This window comes from Notolepis coatsorum (assembly GCF_963971535.1).
Source record: "Notolepis coatsorum genome assembly, chromosome: 5".
Taxonomy (NCBI): Eukaryota; Metazoa; Chordata; class Actinopteri; order Aulopiformes; family Paralepididae; genus Notolepis; species Notolepis coatsorum.
In genome coordinates this window covers 141,369,621-141,391,354 of record NC_140169.1, presented here as the reverse complement: position 1 = coordinate 141,391,354, position 21,734 = coordinate 141,369,621, and the positions used below count along the sequence as shown (strand labels likewise).

The following is a 21,734-nucleotide window of genomic DNA, read 5'->3' as shown; positions in this document are numbered from 1 at the left end:
TATATTTGATATATTAACGTTATTGTGCATTTTAAACACAAACATACTTAAAATGAGTAATTATTATTTATTTTAAACATGTTTATCATATTTTTAGGAGTCCAAAACCTCAAATCTAAAAAACACGATTTCTTCTTCTCCTTCTCTCTCCACCACGGGGGGCAGCGCCCGAGCGCCCTCTATGGACCAGCCGCCACTGGACCCAGGTGTATCTGGCCCGTTCTCTCACCTGTTGTTAAATCTTGGCGTCACCTCTTGATGACCTCAGCAGAAGAGACAGCGCTAATGGGCGATATGTGAGCCTGTTGTCCTCTCTGGAGGCCTCTGCGAAGTGTAAACACCGAGTTGAGCTGAAAAGAGAGTGACGGAGCAATAGCTCACCTCACTGATATCATCTGTCTCTTCCAGAGGTTCTCAAACCATTCCTTTTGGCAGGTGGCTAGAGACACACGGATCTTTCACTTTCACCTTTTCACTACCGATAACGATTTGGAGGACTAAAGTTTCAGTATCTGCTGATGCCAAGTACCGATCTGATCCATCACTTTTACTGAACAGTATGGACTATTGGACTTAGACCATCGGTTTGGGGTCATTTGACACAATATATTGAGATAAATAATGCATTTTCTTCCGATAGAGAGATCTAACATGCATCGGGGGTAGGGATCAATAAGCTTAGCTTCCCTCTACTCCTTTTTTGAACATGTTAACTAACTAACTACATTGCTCTTGACTTTTTGTTTATAATTAATTTTTCATTATGATTGTTCTGTTTGACGGAACTTGATATTGTGATTTGTTTGGAGGAATGTTCAAAAATAAACTTTTTCATTCATTCATTCATAACATGCTTCGAAAGCGACAAATCAAGTCACTTTGTCACACGTTTCTTGGTATCAGATTTTAGTATTGGGGACATTTTATATTTAATTTTAGTCATAAACATCTTGAAGTTTCTTTTCACTTTGATAGATTATCCATAGAGCTTAGGCGATAATAAGCATTGATGTGGAATAATTTGACCAGATATTATTCACAGAAGCGGACAACAGAGTCTTTGATTAATAATAATAATCATAATAATAACATGGTTTTGTATAGCGCCTTTCACAAAACCGAAGGTCGCTTTACATACTGTTGGGGCGAAAAAACAACAATAACAAACATGGTAGACAGACACACACAACATTCAATGTAGGAAGTTAGGGGTCAAAGGCCATGTTGAGGAGTTTTTTTTAATGCGTCCAGAGTTGGGGCGTTGCGGAGTTCTGCATGGAGGGAATTCCAGAGGGTGGGAGCTGCCATGCTGAAAGCTCTGTCCCCAAAGCTTTCAGCATGGCAGCTCCCACCCTCCTCTTTAAGGGTAGAGTTTACTGACAGAATGACATGCTGCAACATGGAGAGACTCCAGCGTATGGCAACGCGGAGCCCTAGAGCCCAGATCTCTGTAGAATGACGAGCTGACAAAAGTATTTAAACAGGAGAGTAGACACAACCCATCATCTACACTCACTCACTGCACACACATCCACATGTACACTACACACTCACTTTAAACAAACACTCCACCTTACGGCACTCACTTTACTCACTTTAGACACTTTAACACACTTTATATTTATCTATTATTAAAGAGATTTGCACTACATGCATACCTCATCTAATTTCTGCATTGTACCTCACTGTTACTCATTTTACTCTGTATTGTATATTGTATATATGTATATTGATTGACTGAACATTCCTTTACTTACTTTTTACTTACCTCTTAATTACCTTTTTATTTTACTTGTTTTTTTACTGTATGTAGCACACTCTCAGGGGCTCATACAGAAACAAGCATTTCATCATAAAGTATTCTGTATTTTATTATGACAAATAATAAACAAACTTGAAACTTGAAAACAAGTGGAGCACTGACGTACATAATATGAATCATAGATATGGATAATGACGTAGACTATGGCTGTGTGTACAAATTGAGAGAGGGGGGGGTGTGTAGATAGAGATATGTCTGGAAGTGAAGGCTATGTGTATTTGATTGTGTGTGTGGGATAGTAAGAGAGATGCTGTGTTTGTGCATGTGTGTGTGTTAGAAAGAGAGCGAAAGAGAGAAGTGTGTTGGTTAATTTCTCCTTCAATCCTCTTTTTAATAAAGAGAAGAACAAGAAGAAAATGCTATAAAACATCAATGGTTAATTTCTCCTTCAATCCTCTTTTTAATAAAGAGAAGAACAAGAAGAAAATGCTATAAAACATCAATAATCATGTTCTACCTGGCAACATAGTCCTTCAATCATTCATTCTAATTTTAGCACCACTGAGTTGACACTTTCCAATGGATCTGCAACATACAGTATCATTACTTAATATCCAGTGTCAGAAAGGTAGCTTATAATATTTATTTTTGGGTCTGTGTGCATGTCCAGAGAATCAGCATATTCTAGCCACATGCAGCTTTGCCTTCGGAAAGAGAGAGAGAGACGGAGACAGAAACAGAGACGGAGAGAGGGTAGCCATGTCTTGGTGCCCCTCACCAAGTGCAGCCAATCCTGCCCATTGCATTGATAGAACAGTTAATCATACAGACCTTAATAGATGTGGCCATTTAACTAACTTGGGACCGGTTCCTAAAGAGACCTGGCTAATAGGAACCAAACCTGGTACATAAATGGTAAATGGCTGCATTTATACAGTATAGCGCTTTTATCCTAATTTGTTCCTCACATTTTACCCATTCACTCACACACCGACGGCGGAGGCAACCATCGAAGGTGCCATTAGGGGTTAAGTGTCTTGCTCAAGGACACTGACACGCTGCCCGGGAGAAGCGGGAATCGAACCGGGAACATCCGGATCACCGGATGACTGCTCTACCTCCCGAGCCACTGTAAATTGGGATGCCAATCTGAATAGTCTACCTGTGTAAGGTTTATTGATACTCAATTGGTGTATGTTACTGATACAGTATGTCTAGAGTACCAAAAGGGCTTGGAAGTGGCTTCTATGCAAGGTTGCCACACCGTGAGAAACATGACACATTAACAGCCGATGGTTGTTATTCATGCTAGGTGTTAAGAGAAGCTTTTGGGTTTTTTAAATTAGAATCTAATCTAATCTGAACGGGGTGTGTATGGAAGGTTCCCTGAAGTAAAATCTCTACCTGTGGCACTGATTTCTACCGGTATATCGATTCAGCGGTTATGCCGCCAATCCCTGCAATCTTGTGAGAGAATAGCCTATACTGTAGGTCAGGGGTTCCCAAAGTTTTCAGGGCGCGACCCCCGAAATAACGATGTCTGAGAGCCGCGTCCCCCACTATTATAGGAGGTAAAAAAATGAATAATAAAAAAAGAATATTACTTTTATTAAAAAAATGTATGAATGGAAATGTATGGTTGAAACATGCAAACGTTCAAACGCACACACACTAATACGCATTGGAGGTTTAACCAGGGCCGGACTGGGGAAATCCTTCAGGCCAGGAAATATAGTGCAAAATATAGTCAGGCCACTTTTTAAGCAGGGGTCTGGGGGGGTCCCCCACCAGGAAATGTTTTGTTACAAAAACTTAATTTCCTGCATTCTGGTGTAGGATTTTTTTTAATTTGTACTCTTTAAATGCCAGTGTTTGTGATGGCATCACAAATTATTGTTAAAAAACAGGCTAGCATATGTATGATTAGCAACAACACTGATTTTGATGGATTTTCAGTTTTTTTGTAATGTCAGATTGACAAAAATACTCACTCTTCCCATAAGGGACTAAATTGTCCTCAAAATTGTCCTCCTTCAAAAACGCCATAAAAATATGACTGTTGAAATACCACTTTTTCTTTCATAAATCTTTTATTCAACTTCAGCCCTGATCATAACACCACATATTAATTTTATAATTCTAACCCTTTAAATGCCAGTGTGTGTGATGGCATATATTTGCAATAGATCAAATGCAAAGTAGATTTTTCTGGGGGGGGATCATTACAGGCTATCATGTGTCAATGATTAGCAACAACACTGATTTAGATGGATTTTTTGTTTTTTGTAAGGGTCCCGCCTCCACCAATCACATGCGGCTCCTTTTGTGTGTGTGAGAAAGAGAGAGAGAGAGAGAGATAGTTCTCCAACTTGTGTGAGTTGCAGTGATCTCCTGGTTGTTCCCCACCTACTGTAGGTTATCTAACTGTTGCACCGCTGCAACTAGAAACACTGGCATGGCCTGCTTCTAAGTTCAGTGGCCTGACTGTGACCCCCACTTTGGGAACCACTGCTGTAGGTGATAGCAGTTGGTTATAAAAATATGTATCTTCCCATTATAATGAGATGTACTACTCTTGTCTATGTCTGTGTGGAGTTGCATTGTGTATTACTGTGTAAACATTTTGTTCTGTTAATTCTAACTAACCCATGTGGTGAACAGTGAATATGTGGCATTCAATTTACAAAGTACATCTCTCCCTATAAGAGAGAACGTTGGATTTCCAAAGCTTGTGTGTGTGTAATAAGCGTGGAAGTGAGTCTGTCGCCTGCCTTCCCTAGTTTAGATGAAATGGTGATGATGAGAAATTATAATGCGCTACAAATCTGCATAGAAGTATCAATACAATGTGCTGCGCAGATACAGGAACAGTTGTGGAGCAGGTGATATTCTAACGTATTATCCAGCATTCATTTAGTTCCATTGTATATCGCCCTGTTTTTAGGGCACGCCAATCCTTTGGTTAATTAATTGTGTAGTATGTTATATTGTAGTATGTAAAATTGTAGTATGCACTATCCCTTGAAAGTAGGATGTTTATTTCCCCTGGCCTTTTAGAGGAAGCTCCTACAGTAGTTGTTCTTCTTTTGCCTCATAACCAAAACCGTATTTGCAGGCTTTCAAACTTCCCCCTTTGTTTCTCCCTGAGAATGTGTGACAACAAGTTCACAACAACAATCTACTTCATTTGTTGTTATTGACACAATATGTTAATCAATACAATATGTGAATCTACTTAATGTGCTGTTGATAACACAATATGTTAATCAATACAATATGTTAATCTAGTTAATTTGTTGTTATTGATACAGTATCAATACAATATGTTATTACATGGCGTTTTCACATTTGCCGAAATGCTTGCTTGTGATTGGTCAACAGCCCCCCGACAGCGGTCATTATTTTTCAATAATGACAGCTGTTTTTTCAATAATGACCGCAGTGCGCAGCTGTTGGCAATCAAGCCCACTGACACACACTGTTTCAGTGCAATTCAGTGCTGCCGGCGATGACAGGGGGCGGAGCGACGAGCGGAGCCAGAACACAGCGGAGCCAGAACAGAGGCTGCTGCCCGCGATAATAATAATCACTTTATTTGGGCTGACAGAGCCACAGAACAACTGCGATTTGTCAAATGAATTAGGTATATTGTTAGTAAGTTAGCCATGTAATAAGCGGGATAATGTATAGCTTTACTCGGTCATTGTCGCAAAATAATTGACCTTCACTGACGAAGCGGCTCGCCGAAGCGGCTCGGTATTTTAAACTACGTGTCGGTCAATTATTTTGCGACAATGACCTCGTAGCTATACATTATCCCTTACTTAATCTACTTCATGTGCTGTCGATAACAACACAATATGTTAATCTACTTCATATGCTGTCGATAACAACACAATATGTTAACTCAATCAGCGCCAGAGGTCGCTGTGGGCCGTGTGGTAAGAAGGCCACCGCTTTAAAGAATAGGGATACATGGCGGTGTTTGCAGGGCTAAAACTATATTAAATATCATAGCTATGGATATAAAACGATTGCCCATTTTACATTGAGTATCTATCGTTCAATTTGTGAAAAAGAAATCATTTTTTCATCCATACATTCCCGTTTTATACCGTGGTGAATATGAGTATAGTTTTAGAGTAATCCTGTGTAATCCCAGAAAACGCCGGTATGCAGCGTTTAGTGCATTTCACTAAAAAACGTGGCGTTTCTCGCTTGTATCAACAATCAATCTGAAATCAACGCTATATTATCGGTATTATGTTTCATCATGAATGCATGAAAGGGTGGGGGGGAAGTAGTTTTTCTAGGGTTCGATCGTCACCAACGGAATACGTTACACACACACATTACACACATACGTTCGGATTGCGGGGAAGGGAATCTTAGATCAACGCAAGATTGATACCTTGACTAGGATGTGCTCCAAAAAGAATATTCCAATTATCTGATCGCCATTCCAAGTATTGATGTCGATCGTTTCCCAACATAATCCACCAAAGAACATCAACCGGGAGTGCTTGATTCTCCTCAATCCATGTGTTATAAACGCTTGTCCTGCCCGACAAGGAAAACCCGGACCGGACTTTTTAGATCGACGTACAGCCCAAGCCAGAGAGTTTCCAAGGATGTGCAATACCGGCCGCAAGGCGGCAGGCGGCGATATTGGACGTTTGCGATCTCAGACTCATTCCCAATGATAACACATCCCTCGATGGATTATGAATGGGAATATCTAATAAAAGAAATAACGATATAATGGTAGTGTCTGGTTAGGAGTGAGGGATAATGGAGGTACTATCCAAGGAGGGGTCCGGGAGGGGGGGGTTCGAGCTGGAGCATATGTGTGTAGGGTTTTAGAAAATAGGTATTAGGGGTATATCCTGTATAAGGCATTTGTATAATTGGTAATTTCGTTGGATATACACTGTATACCAGGGGTCGGCAATTAGGTTTGGCCACGGGCCACATTTTCCCCAAGCTATTGTGTGGCGGGCCAGAACCAAAAACAATGGTTAATTTAATATAATGATAGTGAAAATGTTTTAACTCTGTCAAAATAAACGAGCTGCATAGGTGGCATAATAAACTGTAAACGACTTATACATGCACTGAACATTATACCTTTGTCTTTTTTCCATTGTATTATAAAGCGCCTCTCTATCGTCTATTATCCTACATTACGCGCGTGCAACCGTCTATCTGACGGCCACGGACCGGTTTAATGTTGAATGTTTAATGTTAAAACTATCAATTTATATGGAATTCGTTAAACGTATCCGTTGTCTTACTTATACTTATTGAATCTCAAACAAGCCTCGTCTTGTTAAATGAGACGGTCTGGTCTACGGAGGAGACTGGGGCTGACGCATCCAGATTGGGGAATCCCTCGCGATTGATTATTGACACTTCCGCTAAATATATTAATCTAGCTACTAACTGGGGAGACTGATCAATTATAAAGGAATATAGTGGGACGATCGATTATGATAGGTAACCTTGTTAGAAGATGAGGCTGCACTGGAAATGGAGCTAATGGACTTCCGAATGTCTTGTAATTCAAATACCTATAGCTCCGTCATTTCAGGAGCTTCTTCAAGCACTCTTTTTGTTTAAAGTTTAATTGCATTGTTTTTAATTGCATTACTGTTCACATGCATGTGTGGTGCCGTCAGTCATGAGTGAAGATAAAGCTGGAATGACTTACTGAACTGATGTTTTTATTTCATGGACTGTGTTTCCCATTTCAGCACCACGCGCTGTCACCTCACTTTGAGCAAGCCTAATACGGTACATTGCACCTCACTGCCTACACCTGTTATTCACTCTCAACATGGATAAAACATAAAGTATGCATATAATATAAATAATGTGATGAAAATAAAATAAATATCATATTCTCAAATTAAACTGCCGGGCCAGAAAAAAAAATATAAAGATGCTTTTGGGAAACACCAAAAAAAAAAGAAAAAAAATAACGATAGAAAACCAGACTTTTCTCGGGTTTGGCGCTCAACCGTCGGCGAGTTAACCGACTTTATTCGTGAGTGGCGTCCAATGAGTTAATCTACTTCATATGCTTTCGATAACAACACAATATGTTAATCTACTTCATATGCTTTCGATAACAACACAATATGTTAATCTACTTCATATGCTTTCGATAACAACACAATATGTTAATCTTGACTGGCTGCAAGGGTTAGTTTGTAGTTTTCCTTTAGCAAACATATCCTTGTATGGGTTCATAAAAGGGCAGTCACCATTATTGTATTGTGTGTTATGTATTTCCAAGGCACTCATTTATGACTTTATCCTAAATTCTCAATATACTTACAAGAATAGTATTACATAACCATGAAGAAGGATAACCCATAGCATCCGCGCCCTTTGTTTAGATTAGAAACACATTCTGTTTTTGGATGTGAATTGGAGAAAATCATTGGTACCGGTAATGGCTAATTTTGACATCTACGATTAAACTGTTTTCACAAATCACCACTTTAGTCTTTATCTTTAACTTAATATCATATTGCAATTATTTAGCAGTTATTCCCACTGTGATTTAAGTTGCAAAAATACCTTTTTTTGAAGTCTAATCTTGTTTAAAATGAATGTGTTTCCTTTTCATGTAGTTTAATTGTAAGTACTAGTATATTGTGGGAATATATTTACCTCCTTATATTATATTTATGTCCTTGTATTAAATTGACCTACTCTAGTATCTCTGGGCGTGAGTGAAGCACGTCTGTCAGACTCTTCTCATTCCTCATGTGCATTTAAAGAAAAATAATAATTATAATTATAATAATGATATATATATATATATATGCCTGTATTACAGTCTTCACGATTATGGATATTGCCTTCATACTGCGGTATCAGTGGTGAACTTGATGTGTTGTTGGGGCCCTACCACAGAACCCAACCCTCAAATAAAGACTGGATGTAATCTTTTATTTCCTCTCTCTCCACAGCTCTGTTTGTCTCTCCATCGCCATGGCGACCAAGACGAAGTGGGAGGCGGTGAAGGGGCTGATGATTGGTCGTGACGCCGGGAGCCTCTCGGAGGGCAACCTGCAGAACGCCGACCCAGAGCTGTGCATCCGACTCCTGCAGGTAGTGGTACCTCTATACTGTAACCAGCGCTATAGGGAGGTGTAGTGGTACCCCTATACTGTAACCAGCGCTATAGGGAGGTGTAGTGGTACCCCTATACTGTAACCAGCGCTATAGGGAGGTGTAGTGGTACCCCTATACTGTAACCAGCGCTATAGGGAGGTGTAGTGGTACCCCTATACTGTAACCAGCGCTATAGGGAGGTGTAGTGGTACCCCTATACTGTAACCAGCGCTATAGGGAGGTGTAGTGGTACCCCTATACTGTAACCAGCGCTATAGGGAGGTGTAGTGGTACCCCTATACTGTAACCAGCGCTATAGGGAGGTGTAGTGGTACCCCTATACTGTAACCAGCGCTATAGGGAGGTGTAGTGGTACCCCTATACTGTAACCAGCGCTATAGGGAGGTGTAGTGGTACCCCTATACTGTAACCAGCGCTATAGGGAGGTGTAGTGGTACCCCTATACTGTAACCAGCGCTATAGGGAGGTGTAGTGGTACCCCTATACTGTAACCAGCGCTATAGGGAGGTGTAGTGGTACCCCTATACTGTAACCAGCGCTATAGGGAGGTGTAGTGGTACCCCTATACTGTAACCAGCGCTATAGGGAGGTGTAGTGGTACCCCTATACTGTAACCAGCGCTATAGGGAGGTGTAGTGGTACCCCTATACTGTAACCAGCGCTATAGGGAGGTGTAGTGGTACCCCTATACTGTAACCAGCGCTATAGGGAGGTGTAGTGGTACCCCTATACTGTAACCAGCGCTATAGGGAGGTGTAGTGTTGGTTACGTCATTGCCGTTTTTCGTGTTCCACCCTCTGTCCAACGCAATGTATTTCCCCATTGCCCATTTCTAAATCGTCTAGTTTAAAACCAATCAAGCATTAACATAAAAAGTGTTGTTCTGTTAATTAATTAATGTCGTGTCAGCAGTATTAGTCAGAGGTTACTGAGAGTTAATGAGTTTGAATATCTCCTCCCGTGATGTCATCAGAAGACACTGAATCCTTGTGTTGTTTTAATTACAGCTAAATAAAATTATGTAGATGAAAAATAAGGATTGCAATAGGGTTTAAAAAAAATTCATTTACATCATTACGTGTGAATCGATAATTTTTTTTTATCCCAAATAAAACGTTAAAATAATAGTATTTATGTGTATTTTTGGGGTGACCTTGACCGTAATCTCCCACTCCTTTCAAAAAATAAAAATAAAAAAGTTTTTAACGCATCAAGGTTAATTTTAAGATGAATAGCAAGCGTTAGCGCGTTGGCGTTGACGGCCCCAATAAGACTTTTAACCCTTTCACTACCACACTACAGAAGGTTAACCTTTCACTACCACACTACAGACGGTTAACCGTCTGTAGTGTGGCTGTGAAAGGGTTAACCCCTTTGCCGTGTGGCAGTAGAAGGGTTAACCTTCTGTCTTGTCGCAGTGAAAGGGCGTAACCCTTTGGTAGTGTTGGTAGTGAAAGGGTTAACACAATGCCATTATTGATCCCCAGGTCCCTACAGTGGTCAACTACTCTGGTCTGCGGCGGCTCCTGGAAGGGAGCGACGAGGACTGGATGGTCCAGTTCCTGGAGCTCAAGGGCCTCGACCTGCTGCTGGAGGCCCTGGACAAGCTGTCGGGCCGGGGCTGCGCCCGCATCGCCGACGCCCTCCTGCAGCTGACCTGCGTGGCGTGCGTGAAGGCCATCATGAACTCCTCCGCCGGACTGCACTTCATCCTGGACCACGACGGCCACATCAAGACGCTGCTACAATGTGAGGGGGGGGGGCGTTTAGATGGTCAATTGTGCATTTATATACCGGCTTTTATCCAAAGCGTGTTCCTCACTTTCACCCATTCATTCACACACCGACGGCGGAGGCAACCATGCAAGGTGCCCACAACCTGCTCATCAGGAGAAATTAGGGGTTAAGTGTCTTGCTCAAGAGGACACTTTGACACACTGCCTGGTTTTTGGACAGACAGAGTTGACCTTAGATTCTAATTGAACAATTAAAATAAACCAACGGACAGTAATACCTTCCCTCACTTTTCTGTCTGTTCATTGACGGCTTGGATTAATGTAGTTGTAGCCTTATTTAGTGCATCACGCAAACATACCTTTGCTGGGCCCTGTTTCTTGTACCTGGATAACTGAGTTAGCCGGATAACTTTAACTGGATAACTGGGTTAGCCGGACTTTCCGGTTTCATGTACGTGGATTTTCCAAATCACCATGACAACATATCCAAAAGTTTGAGCCTGGTCGAAAGCAGAGTTCAAGTTCAACTTAGCCTGAACCATCGCCACGCCCCCGCAAAGAAGTGACGGCCCGTTTCCTGAAACTATTCCCACAGTCTACGATCTGCATTATACCATTCTGAATTACGTTCTTGTGCTCCATTCTTCCAGAGGGGGCTTTTGAAATGTAAAATAGACCCAAAATGCTGATACTAAATTCACTTTGTCCTAAATAATGCACGTTATATATACCGTGGCGACGGTGGCGCTCGCTCGTGCGATGTACACATTATGTGGTTATTTTAATTGTAACTGGGATTAAGATGTCTGATGAGATGCGCTGTTTGACGGATTTGAGAAATTGAATGAGCCGTTGACGTCACATTAATGAATGAGGATAAAGAGATAAACTTCATTCATAACAAAGGATATTCTAAACACGGGTCTCTCGTTCATTAATGTATAAACAATGAATTTATCCCATCTGGCACAGTGGTCCAGCGGTAGTGCTCAAGCCTGCCAACCCAGCGACCCGGGTTCAAAACCCAGTCTTTCCAATATGATTTTTTTGAATATAATATTAATGATTATACGCCAAAGTAGCCTGGTTTTAAGTTAAAATATTATAAATCTACATGCATTGAGGATGTCATTCTTTATATAGCTCTCAACGTGCACCAAATTGAATTATTCCTATATTGCAAAAAGAAGGAGACGACTAGGGTCTTGAACCCCGGTCGTCTGTGTGAAAGTCAAAAGAACAACCCGTTAGACCACATTGGAGATAAGTTAAAGATTGACTATACATCAATCAATGGGTAAGAGAGCCGTATCGTAATTCTGTATAACAGTTAACTAATTATTTTCGCTAGCAAGATCTCATTTGATTATTCAATCCAGCAGGCAAGTTTAAAGAAATATAATCTGATTGATTGAGGTAATGAGGGACTTAAAATTAGCCTATAGATAACGCATTTAACTTGTCGGCGAGGCGATTGAGCCGTACTGCAATATGTTAATAAAGTTTTAAATCAATTAATCAATCAATGCCGCTAGAGAATCAGGATTTCTGCGATCGACACCTGCTGTCTTCTAGCTGAGGCGGGCGCGCGCACTGATCCTGCGAATCAAGTCTGGCTTGAGTTAACGAGACTGAATCCACCTTCTTGGAACAGGAAAATCCCGGCTTCAAACATCGGGTTAACTGAAGCTGGATAATGACATCTTGATCGACTTAGTTGAACCACGTACAAGAAACAGGGCCCTGGTCTGGACTGGTCCCATGAGCTCCTCTCCTGTCGAGATTTCGCTGAAATATTTGCGAATCCTCCGCTATCGTTGTGTAACGTGTAGGAGTGTAAAGGTACACGTATCCGTACCTAACCGAACCGTTTCAGTGTGTACCGTACCGAAACGGCTGTGTATTGTACCGAATGAATACAACGGTATGTTAACCACTAACGACCGCCCACCGGGGGCTGTTTTTTTTCCACAATCTAATATAATAATTTTTTTTAAACGTTTTTTACAAGTCGATTATTAATTTCAATATAGAATATTCGTTGACAGCCCTACAAGTACAATTAGTTACTGCACACTACATCACCCCTGAGTGGAACATGGAAAGCCAAACTTTCCCCCACTGTACCGAAAACCCGTACCGAACCTTGACTTCAAAACCGAGGTAAGTAAGGGCGGCTGGGTAGTGCAGCGGACTAAGCGCTCGCCTACCATTGCAGAGACACTGGGATCAAATCCAGCTGTCAGCGGTACCTCCGGCTTGGTCCGTCGTCCATACTAACACAATTGGCAGTGTTAGCGGGTGGGAAGCCGGCGGTGGGGTATGTATCCTGGTCGTTGTAAACAGTGACTCCTACAGGTCGGTCGGGGCGCCTGTTCAGCAGGGAAAAGATCGGGGGGAGGTAGTGTGATCCTCCCACGCGTTACGCTCCCCCAGTGAGAGTCCTCGCTGTCGGGTGAAAGGAAGCGGCTGGCTGACTCCACATGTATCGGAGGAGACATGTGATAGTCTTCAACCCTCCCTAGGCCGGCAAGTGGGGGACAAATGCGCGCAACGACCAGGAAGGGAATTGGCATAACGACTAAATTAGGATGGGAGAAAAACACGGGGGGGGAAAAAGCCTTCTTTCTCTCCTTGGCGTGAAGTTAAAATTAGGTGAAAGTGAAACCTAAAAATAGCTGCTCTCCGCACGTTCATTTTATAATGTTGTCTGATTTACACGCTTGATAACACATTTAGCAGCCTTGGTCGTGCTACTGAAACGGTAAAAGAAAGAGGGATAATAGTGAGGTTTATGAAGTACTTAGAAAGAACAGAAGGGAGCTGGGAATGTGTGTGTGTGTGTGTGCTCGCTGCCCGTGTAGCAGGTGCCACCTAGCACCTGCCACGAAATTCGACCGTGCCTCGAGTGGGAGTCGAACCCCGAGCGTCTGCACCGGGGCCAGCATCGCAAACCGCTGCGCCAAGAAGGGAATTCCCCCCTAAGCGCTCAGTTTGTATGCCTCTGGGGAGTGAGTTTTACACACTTCTATGTGCCGTAGTCACACTATCGCGGCACATATCCGTTACACCCGCAGTCAGCGACGGAGCCGCTCTGTCACAGTATTTTACAATTATTAAATACTGTGTGTTGTTGTTGCTTTATTTACAAAAATAGAAATGTAACGTGTAACAAGACACATCACAATACAATAACAATAATAATAATAATTCCAAATAATAATTCAAAATACACACCCTTTCCAACAGTACCCCTACAGTACACATTTTGTTGCAGCATACATTTGTATAAATGCTGGTCCTGGAACTGTGGTTTTCAGTTAGCGGTGCTTAGGGATGGGTACAAGGTACTTACCGAAACACGTCGGTACTACCGAGTATCGATTCACGTGAGATACAGAAAAAATTTCTTTTTTTTACACTTTTCTTTTTTTTTTTATCTTTTTTCTTTTCATGTCAACGTTCACACGCACAATATACGCTTACCTTTGACTTGATTCAACAACAAAGCAGTCGGGGCAATGGCAAGCCGAAAACGGTGGAAAGTGTAGTTATTTGATGTTTGGATATTTTTTTTCACGACTGAGGTAGGTAGATTGCATTTTTAGAGACTAAAGTACCGAAAAAAAGGTACCGTTGGGTACCGGTATCGATTCACAGGTACCGGTACCGTATGTGATGTGCAATGTGCAAAAATTAACTAAATGGGTTTTATTTCGATATATAAAACAACGTAACACCGGTATCACCGACTACCGCTGGAGGCCTGAACACAGAGTAACAGCGGTATCACAGACTACCGCTACACGACTGTGACTTTGGACACCACCATGTGTCCTCACTGTTCCAAAGCCACCGTTTCTTACTGTCGGTTCCTTGTGGTTTGTGGCAAGGAGCACACAGCTGAGCAACGGAAAGAATTGTGAACATTGCAGTCATGTAAATCAATAAGCACTAGGGATGTTCGATGTTGGCTTTTTTACCGATATCCGATATACCGATATTGTCCAACTCTTAATTTCCAATACCGATATATGTGGGGTTTCCCCCCAAAAAAAACACAACATTATGCATACTTTTCACAATAAATAAGAATTTGTTCTTGCTTGCCTGGGTAAATACATGTAAATTATTATTATAATTTTTTAAACAGATACCGATAATTTTCGAATATCGGCCGATAATATCGGACATCCCTAATAAGCACTTATATAATACTGCATTGTTTTATTGGTTTGGGGGATGTATTTGTTGTGGGGTCTGTCTGATGTCCAGGTGAGCCTCCAGCCATGCTGCCTGCTAAGTGTCTCACAGCCTTTGTTTGTTGACTTGTCAGCTCTGGATACGTCCAACACCAAGGTGAAGATGCAGGTTTTCGATCTGCTGTCTGCCTTCACTTACTTCAGCGCCCATGGCCACCACCGAGCCCTGGTCGCTCTGGAGCACTACAAAGTATGTATATGGTCACTTTCACTACAAAGTATTGTGACAGACTCTGGGGTGTTATGAGCCGTCACCAGATTGGATTTAACAAAATACACACGGCACAAAGTAGAAGCAAGTTTAACAGCCGGTTTAATGCTGTTTAGGGGAAAAGGAGAGGTTAGTGTGATCGTCAACCAGTCCGTAATTCCAGAAAAAGAAAAAAAAATCTAACCCTAACTAACCTTACTGTCATGCACATGTCCTAATAAACTAACCTACACCGTAACACGCAACACTTTGATGAACATTGTTACTCAGCTGATAGAGTTGTACCCTTCCTGATGACCGGTCGTATAGAACTTGTAAGTCGCTTTGGATAAAAGCGTCAGCTAAATGACTAAATGTAAATGTAAGTTAGCAGGGTTCGGTAGAGAAGAGACGTCAGACAAGCAGGGGTTGATACACATGCGGGTTCTCATACGATCAGGGGTTACAGCACACAGCGGGGTCCTCCTGCCAAAAGCAGATAAACACAGCATGGGGTCACACAGACAACAATCTTCTTTTCTTCTCTCTTACTCACTTCCTCTCTCGATCCGTACAGGTTTTCGCCTCAGCTACTCCAATTATTCTGTCACTCTGTCTCCATTTTCTATGTTGCTTGATTGTGTGGTGATTGCGCTCACCTGTCTCGGGCGCGTCTGGCACAGGTGCGCTTCATCTGTGCTGATGCACTCTGCTCTGCCTGGAGTCTCTCCTAATATGGGCGGAGCGAAAATGGAGAAAAACAAAAACCACCATATGCTGTGATATATACAAAGATGCTTTAACTGCTTATAATAAAACCATCCGCTTAGCAAGGAAAGATTACTTCTCTAAAATCATTACAGAAAATGCTGGAAACTCCAGAATCCTCTTTTCCACTATTAATGTACTACTCAACACTGCCCCTACACCTCCTCAGTCATCAACGGTTAAGTGTGAAGAACTTGCACTATTCTTTAACAACAAAATAACCTTGATCAGGGCCAGCATTACTCATGATGGAAATAAAGTTGATTGCGGCAAACCGTGCAATGTAACCATGAGAAGTTTCACATGCATCACATTAGATGTACTCTGCAAAACTGTCTCAGAATGTAACTCCTCCACCTCAGACATTGACCCTATACCTACAGCTTTCTTCAAACGGGTATTTAATAGTGTTTCAAGCCCTGTGCTAGATATCATAAACACTTCCCTTAGGACTGGTATTTTCCCGGATGCCTTTAAAACAGCAGTTGTAAAGCCATTACTAAAAAAACCTAACTTGGATAGTAATGAAATGGCAAATTATCGTCCAATATCCAACCTACCATTCATTAGTAAAGTACTTGAAAAGATAGTTTCAGTTCAAATAAATTCCTTTCTTGAAGAAAACAACATCTTAGAAGAATTTCAGTCAGGATTCAGAAAATATCATAGCACTGAAACTGCCCTCACCAAAATAATCAGTGACCTCAGACTAAACTCTGACGAGAATAAGATCTCCATCCTTATCCTGTTAGATCTCAGTGCAGCATTTGATACAATCGATCACGATATTCTAATCGATCGTCTTGAAAACCATGTCGGTTTCTCAGACCATGTGCTGGGCTGGTTTAAAACATACATCAGAGGGAGGAAATTCTATGTTAAACTAGGAGATCACATGTCTGATATATACGACAACAACTATGGAGTTGCACAAGGGAGTTGCTTAGGTCCTTTACTCTTCTCCCTTTACATGTTACCGCTGGGTGATATCATCAGAGAACATAATGTAGATTTCCATAGCTATGCGGATGATACACAACTGTACATATCTGCTGAACCAAATGATACAGCGATTAGCTCCATTACAGACTGCTTACTGGCAATAAATAAATGGATGAGTAAGAACTTCCTGAAACTAAACGAGAACAAAACTGAAATTCGAATTATCGGCTCCAAAACTAAAAAAGAAACATTAATAAAGAACCTGGGGGGACTAACCCCTTGGATCAAATCTGAGGTCACTAGTCTTGGGGTTATCATAGATTCAGAACTGAACTTCAATTCTCATATTAGCAAAGTGACGAAAACATCGTTCTTCCATCTCAGAAATATAGCAAAAGTACGACCATTTATTAATCAGAACGATGCTGAGAAGCTAATTCATGCATTCATATCTAGCCGGTTAGACTACTGTAATGCACTTTTCACAGGTCTCCCTAAGAAAACCACAGAGAGGCTTCAGCTAATCCAAAACTCTGCAGCCCGACTGCTAACTAGAACCAAAAGGAGAGAGCACATTAGTCCAGTCCTAGCCGCTTTACACTGGCTTCCTGTAACATTTAGAATTGACTTTAAGGTCCTTCTCCTTACATACAACGCTCTAAATGGACAGGGACCTAGCTACATCGCCAACACTCTAATAAATTACACACCAGCAAGAACACTGCGATCATCAGCTGCTGGACTACTAGAGGCTCCCAGAAGCAGTCAAAAGAGGATCGGTAATGCAGCCTTTATCAACTATGCCCCAAAACTATGGAACAAACTACCCCAAAACATCAGGGAAGCCAACTCGCTAGACATCTTTAAAAGACAGCTTAAAACCTATCTCTTTGCTCAGGCATTTCACTGATAGATATCTGCTACCACCTAGTGGCAAGAGGAAACATCAGGGATATCCTGACACAACTTGTATTTATTCTTACCCTGCCTACTCTTTTACACTGCCTATCAAATTCATGTGTCGGTTATTGCACTTTTTACTTCTTACTGATGACTATTTTTAAACTGAATCATTTTAAACTATTCTTATTATTTGCTAGATCCAAATGTGAAACACTGATTATTTATGACTATTTTTAAACTGAATCATTTTATTCTTATTATTTGATTATTTGTTCATGAATTACAGGAGTATTACTGAATAGAGAGCCTATTAGGATGCTAGATCCTAATGTGAAACACTGTGATTTGCCATATCTTGCTATGCTCGCTCATGCCTGTATTTTTTATGTCCGTTCTATTTTATAATTTTTTGACTATTTTTAAACTGAATCATTTTAAACTATTTTTACTATTTGTGTTACTGAAAACTGTAAGCGGAGAGCCTATTGGGATGCTAGATCCTAATGTGAAACACTGTGATTCTACCTGTCTATCTTTTTATGCTCGCTTATGCCTGTATTTTTTGCTGTTGTGAAGCACTTTGAACTGCAACCTCTGTATGAAAAGTGCTATACAAATAAAGTTATTATTATTATTATTTATATGCCCCAGTACCTTGGCCGACACTCTATTACCACGCCGGCCGGTCTGCCACAGTATGTACACGCTCACTTTCACTACAAAGTATGGACACACTCGCTGTCACTACTGCCACTATTACAAGTTTACAATGCAGTTAAGACTGAATATTTGCAGCAATAGACAGTAAATACTTTAAATTAAATAAATGTTGAGGCCAAACTTTTATTTAACCAAAAATGCAATAGCAACGCTGTCTTCCTCGTCATGGTTGGAGGGTTTGGTTTGGAGTGCCACCGAGCTGGTTGCACCACACTTCTCGTGTTGTAACCCATGATTTGGCCTGTGTTGGCTAGCACCACAACAGCGCAGGTATGCACAGGTTTGGCACAGACAGATTTGGGGTGTTGCGTTTCTGCAAATAATTTACTAAATGATACCATGGACAAGAATTTACAAGAATGGTTTTTCCGGGCATCTCAAATTCTCACATGTGGGCCTTTCAAATGTCACCTCGTGTGTCCATGCAGAAATATTGTAATAAGAACACTGAAGAAATCCATAATGCTGTCCTGTAGTGTTTTCACTTCTTTGAGCTCATGCCGTCTGGCAGACGGTACCACAGTCTCAGGTCCACATCCAAGAGAACACTGAACAGCTACTTCCACCGGGCAAACAGACTACTAACGGACAGACTGTAAATTATCACATGAGCATATTACACACAAGCACACTTATCACACACACACACACTGCTGCTATTTACACTTTAATTATTTATTCATTTAATTCTATTTATCCACAGTTTCTTACCTTGTATTGTATAGTTCATAAAGATCGTTGTATATTGTTGTTTACAAATCTACTACGGTTGAGGAGCCGGGGAAAATAAGCATCTCACTTTTTTCTGAATGTATGTACATTTAAAAAAGCTGTGACAATAAAATAATCTGAATCTGAATCTGACCCTCAAGATACCCCTTCCAGCTAGAACACCCCCTCCCGCAACCTTTCAATGACCTCTTGGCCAGTTGTGGCGTGATGATGACCTCTCCTCTCTCTGCACAGACTGTGAAGAAGCAGCAGTACCGCTTCAGCGTGATCATGAGCGAGCTGCACGCCACGGACAACGTCCCCTACATGGTGTCTCTCATGAGCGTCGTCAACATGCTGATCCAGGGAGTGGAGGACCTGAGGAAGAGAGACAAGCTGCGGAAGGAGTTCATAGGTAGATACCACCTTTTACCACCTTCTACCACCTTTTACCACAGTTTTACCACCTTTTCCCATTGTTTACCACTGTTTACCACCTTTTACCACTGTTTACCACCTTTTACCACCTTTTACCACATTTCACCACCTTTTACAACCTTTTTCCACTGTGTACCACCTTTTTCCACCGTTTAGCACCCTTTAACCACCTTTTACCACCCTTTGCCATCTTTTATCACATTTTACCACCCTTTATCATCTTTTACCACCTTTTACCACTGTTTACCACCTTTTACCACCTTTTACCATCTTTTACCACCTTTTACCACTGTTTACCACCTTTTACCACCTTTTACCATCTTTTACCACCTTTTACCACTGTTTACCACCTTTTACCACCTTTTACCATCTTTTACCACCTTTTACCACTGTTTACCACCTTTACCACCTTTTACCATCTTTTACCACCTTTTACACTGTTTACCACCTTTTACACTGTTTACCACCTTTTACACTGTTTACCACCTTTTACACTGTTCACCCGGACCACATATGGAGTGAGTCCTACCGGGTTAAAGGTTGACATCCGGTTTCGATCTGCCGATCGGCCACCAGATGGCGCTCTTGAACCGCTAGAGGATTGAGAGGGGATCAGAACTGTGTGTCAAGGGCTCCGGATGGAAAATATGATTCCGATCACAGATTTTTGAAATATTGATATCAAAGACGAGTTCCGGCGTCCGCGGCAACTTGAGCATGGCGGGGAATGACGAGTTCCGGCGTTTTCGGCAGTTAAAGTGTTAAGGGGATGCAGACTGTTGTACTTTGGACTGGGTTCCTTATAACAATAACTTGACAACACATGATCTTAGTTTAGCCGCAGCTACAGGCAATCTGAGGAGGACGCAGCTGATATCCTGTATAGGTCCAGCCAGGGGAGAATTTGGCATCTGTGTTTACTACTGCGCATGTGCGTTGTGCAAGAACGGCTCCGTATCCGGCTCACGCAAATTACATGGCACTGTTGTCGACGAGTTTCCAAAACGAAAACACCCCTTCAGCGTTGCTGCTCGTTTTCCTGCCAAAACGGCATTTCCTTTTAACTTGGACATGCAAATGTAATAATTCGAAAATACAACGTTGCTGTTTTTCCCCAGTGTAACCATGGCCTGGAACAGCCGCGCCGTGTAGCCTAGTTCCCAACAGTCACGGAATACACTCTAAATACAACTCCAAAACTTTCCTGTAAACATGTTGTGACCTGTATATTTACCACGGGGAGAAATATATATATATTTTTTGACATTTTAGTTTTCTAAGCAGATACAGTTTATACTCTGAACTATTTTTAGCTGAACCACTGCTGCCCCGGCGCAGTGATTTCATCACCTCAAATGCCATGTTGTAAAAAAATACAAATAAATTAAATGCTTAGAAAACGAAAATTAAATATTTTTTTTTAATTTCTCCATGTGGTAAATGCACATGTATTTTTATGTTATGTTATGTTATGTCCTGTAAACACATGTTTACAGGAACGTTTTGGAGTTGTATTTGGAGTGTATTTCATGATTGTTTGGCACTAGGCTACACTGGCACACCTACTTCCAGTGAATGACGCTAAGCTAGGCTAACGGTGCGTCTGTTCCCTAAGCCTAATGCATGCACAGAGAAGAAAAGGGTATGTATCTGCTTCTCTTTTTTTTACCTACTTTTTCTTCTCCTTTTTCTGTGATTTTTCTCCCATCCCAATTTTCCTCTCGTGCCAATTCTCCCTCCCCTCCCCTGATCGTTGCTCGCATGTGCCCCCCACTGGCCAGTCGTAGGGAGGATAGAAGCCCATCACATGTCCCCTCCGATACATGTGGAGGCAGCCAGTCCCTTCTTTTCACCTGCCAGCGCGGACTCTCATTGGCGAGGTGTAACGTGTGGGAGGCTCACACTGCCCCCGCCGTTTCCTGCCTTTGCTGTGCAGGCGCCCTGACCGATCTGTAGGAGTCGCTGTTTACAAAGACCAGACTACCACCCATCGACTCCCCTCCCGCTGACTCCACCAATTGAGTCAGTATGACGGCCGGCCCAAGCCGGAGTCAACGCTGACAGCCGGATTCGAGACCGGTGTCTCTTGCGTTGGTGACGAGCGCAATGTCCGCTGCGCCACCCAGCCGCCTCATGTATCTGCTTGTCTAACTCCA

At 41.8% G+C, this 21,734-nt stretch overlaps 1 protein-coding gene across 5 annotated transcripts in view; it reads left to right on the top strand.

Annotated features, from left to right (window-relative positions):
* LOC311228813 (inverted formin-2-like) overlaps positions 1-21,734 on the top strand; it is a 94,901-nt gene that overhangs the window by 19,557 nt on the left and 53,610 nt on the right. For 4 of the 5 annotated variants that reach the window (XM_084314765.1, XM_084314763.1, XM_084314764.1 and 1 more), the window contains exons 2-6: positions 7,516-7,555; positions 8,743-8,884; positions 10,396-10,657; positions 14,981-15,096; positions 19,396-19,555. In XM_084314765.1, the coding sequence (XP_084170891.1) occupies positions 8,765-8,884; positions 10,396-10,657; positions 14,981-15,096; positions 19,396-19,555 (658 nt within the window). In that variant the 5' untranslated portion in view covers positions 7,516-7,555; positions 8,743-8,764. The remainder of the gene's footprint in view (positions 1-7,515; positions 7,556-8,742; positions 8,885-10,395; positions 10,658-14,980; positions 15,097-19,395; positions 19,556-21,734) is intronic. The other variant, XM_084314762.1, reaches the window with a different exon arrangement.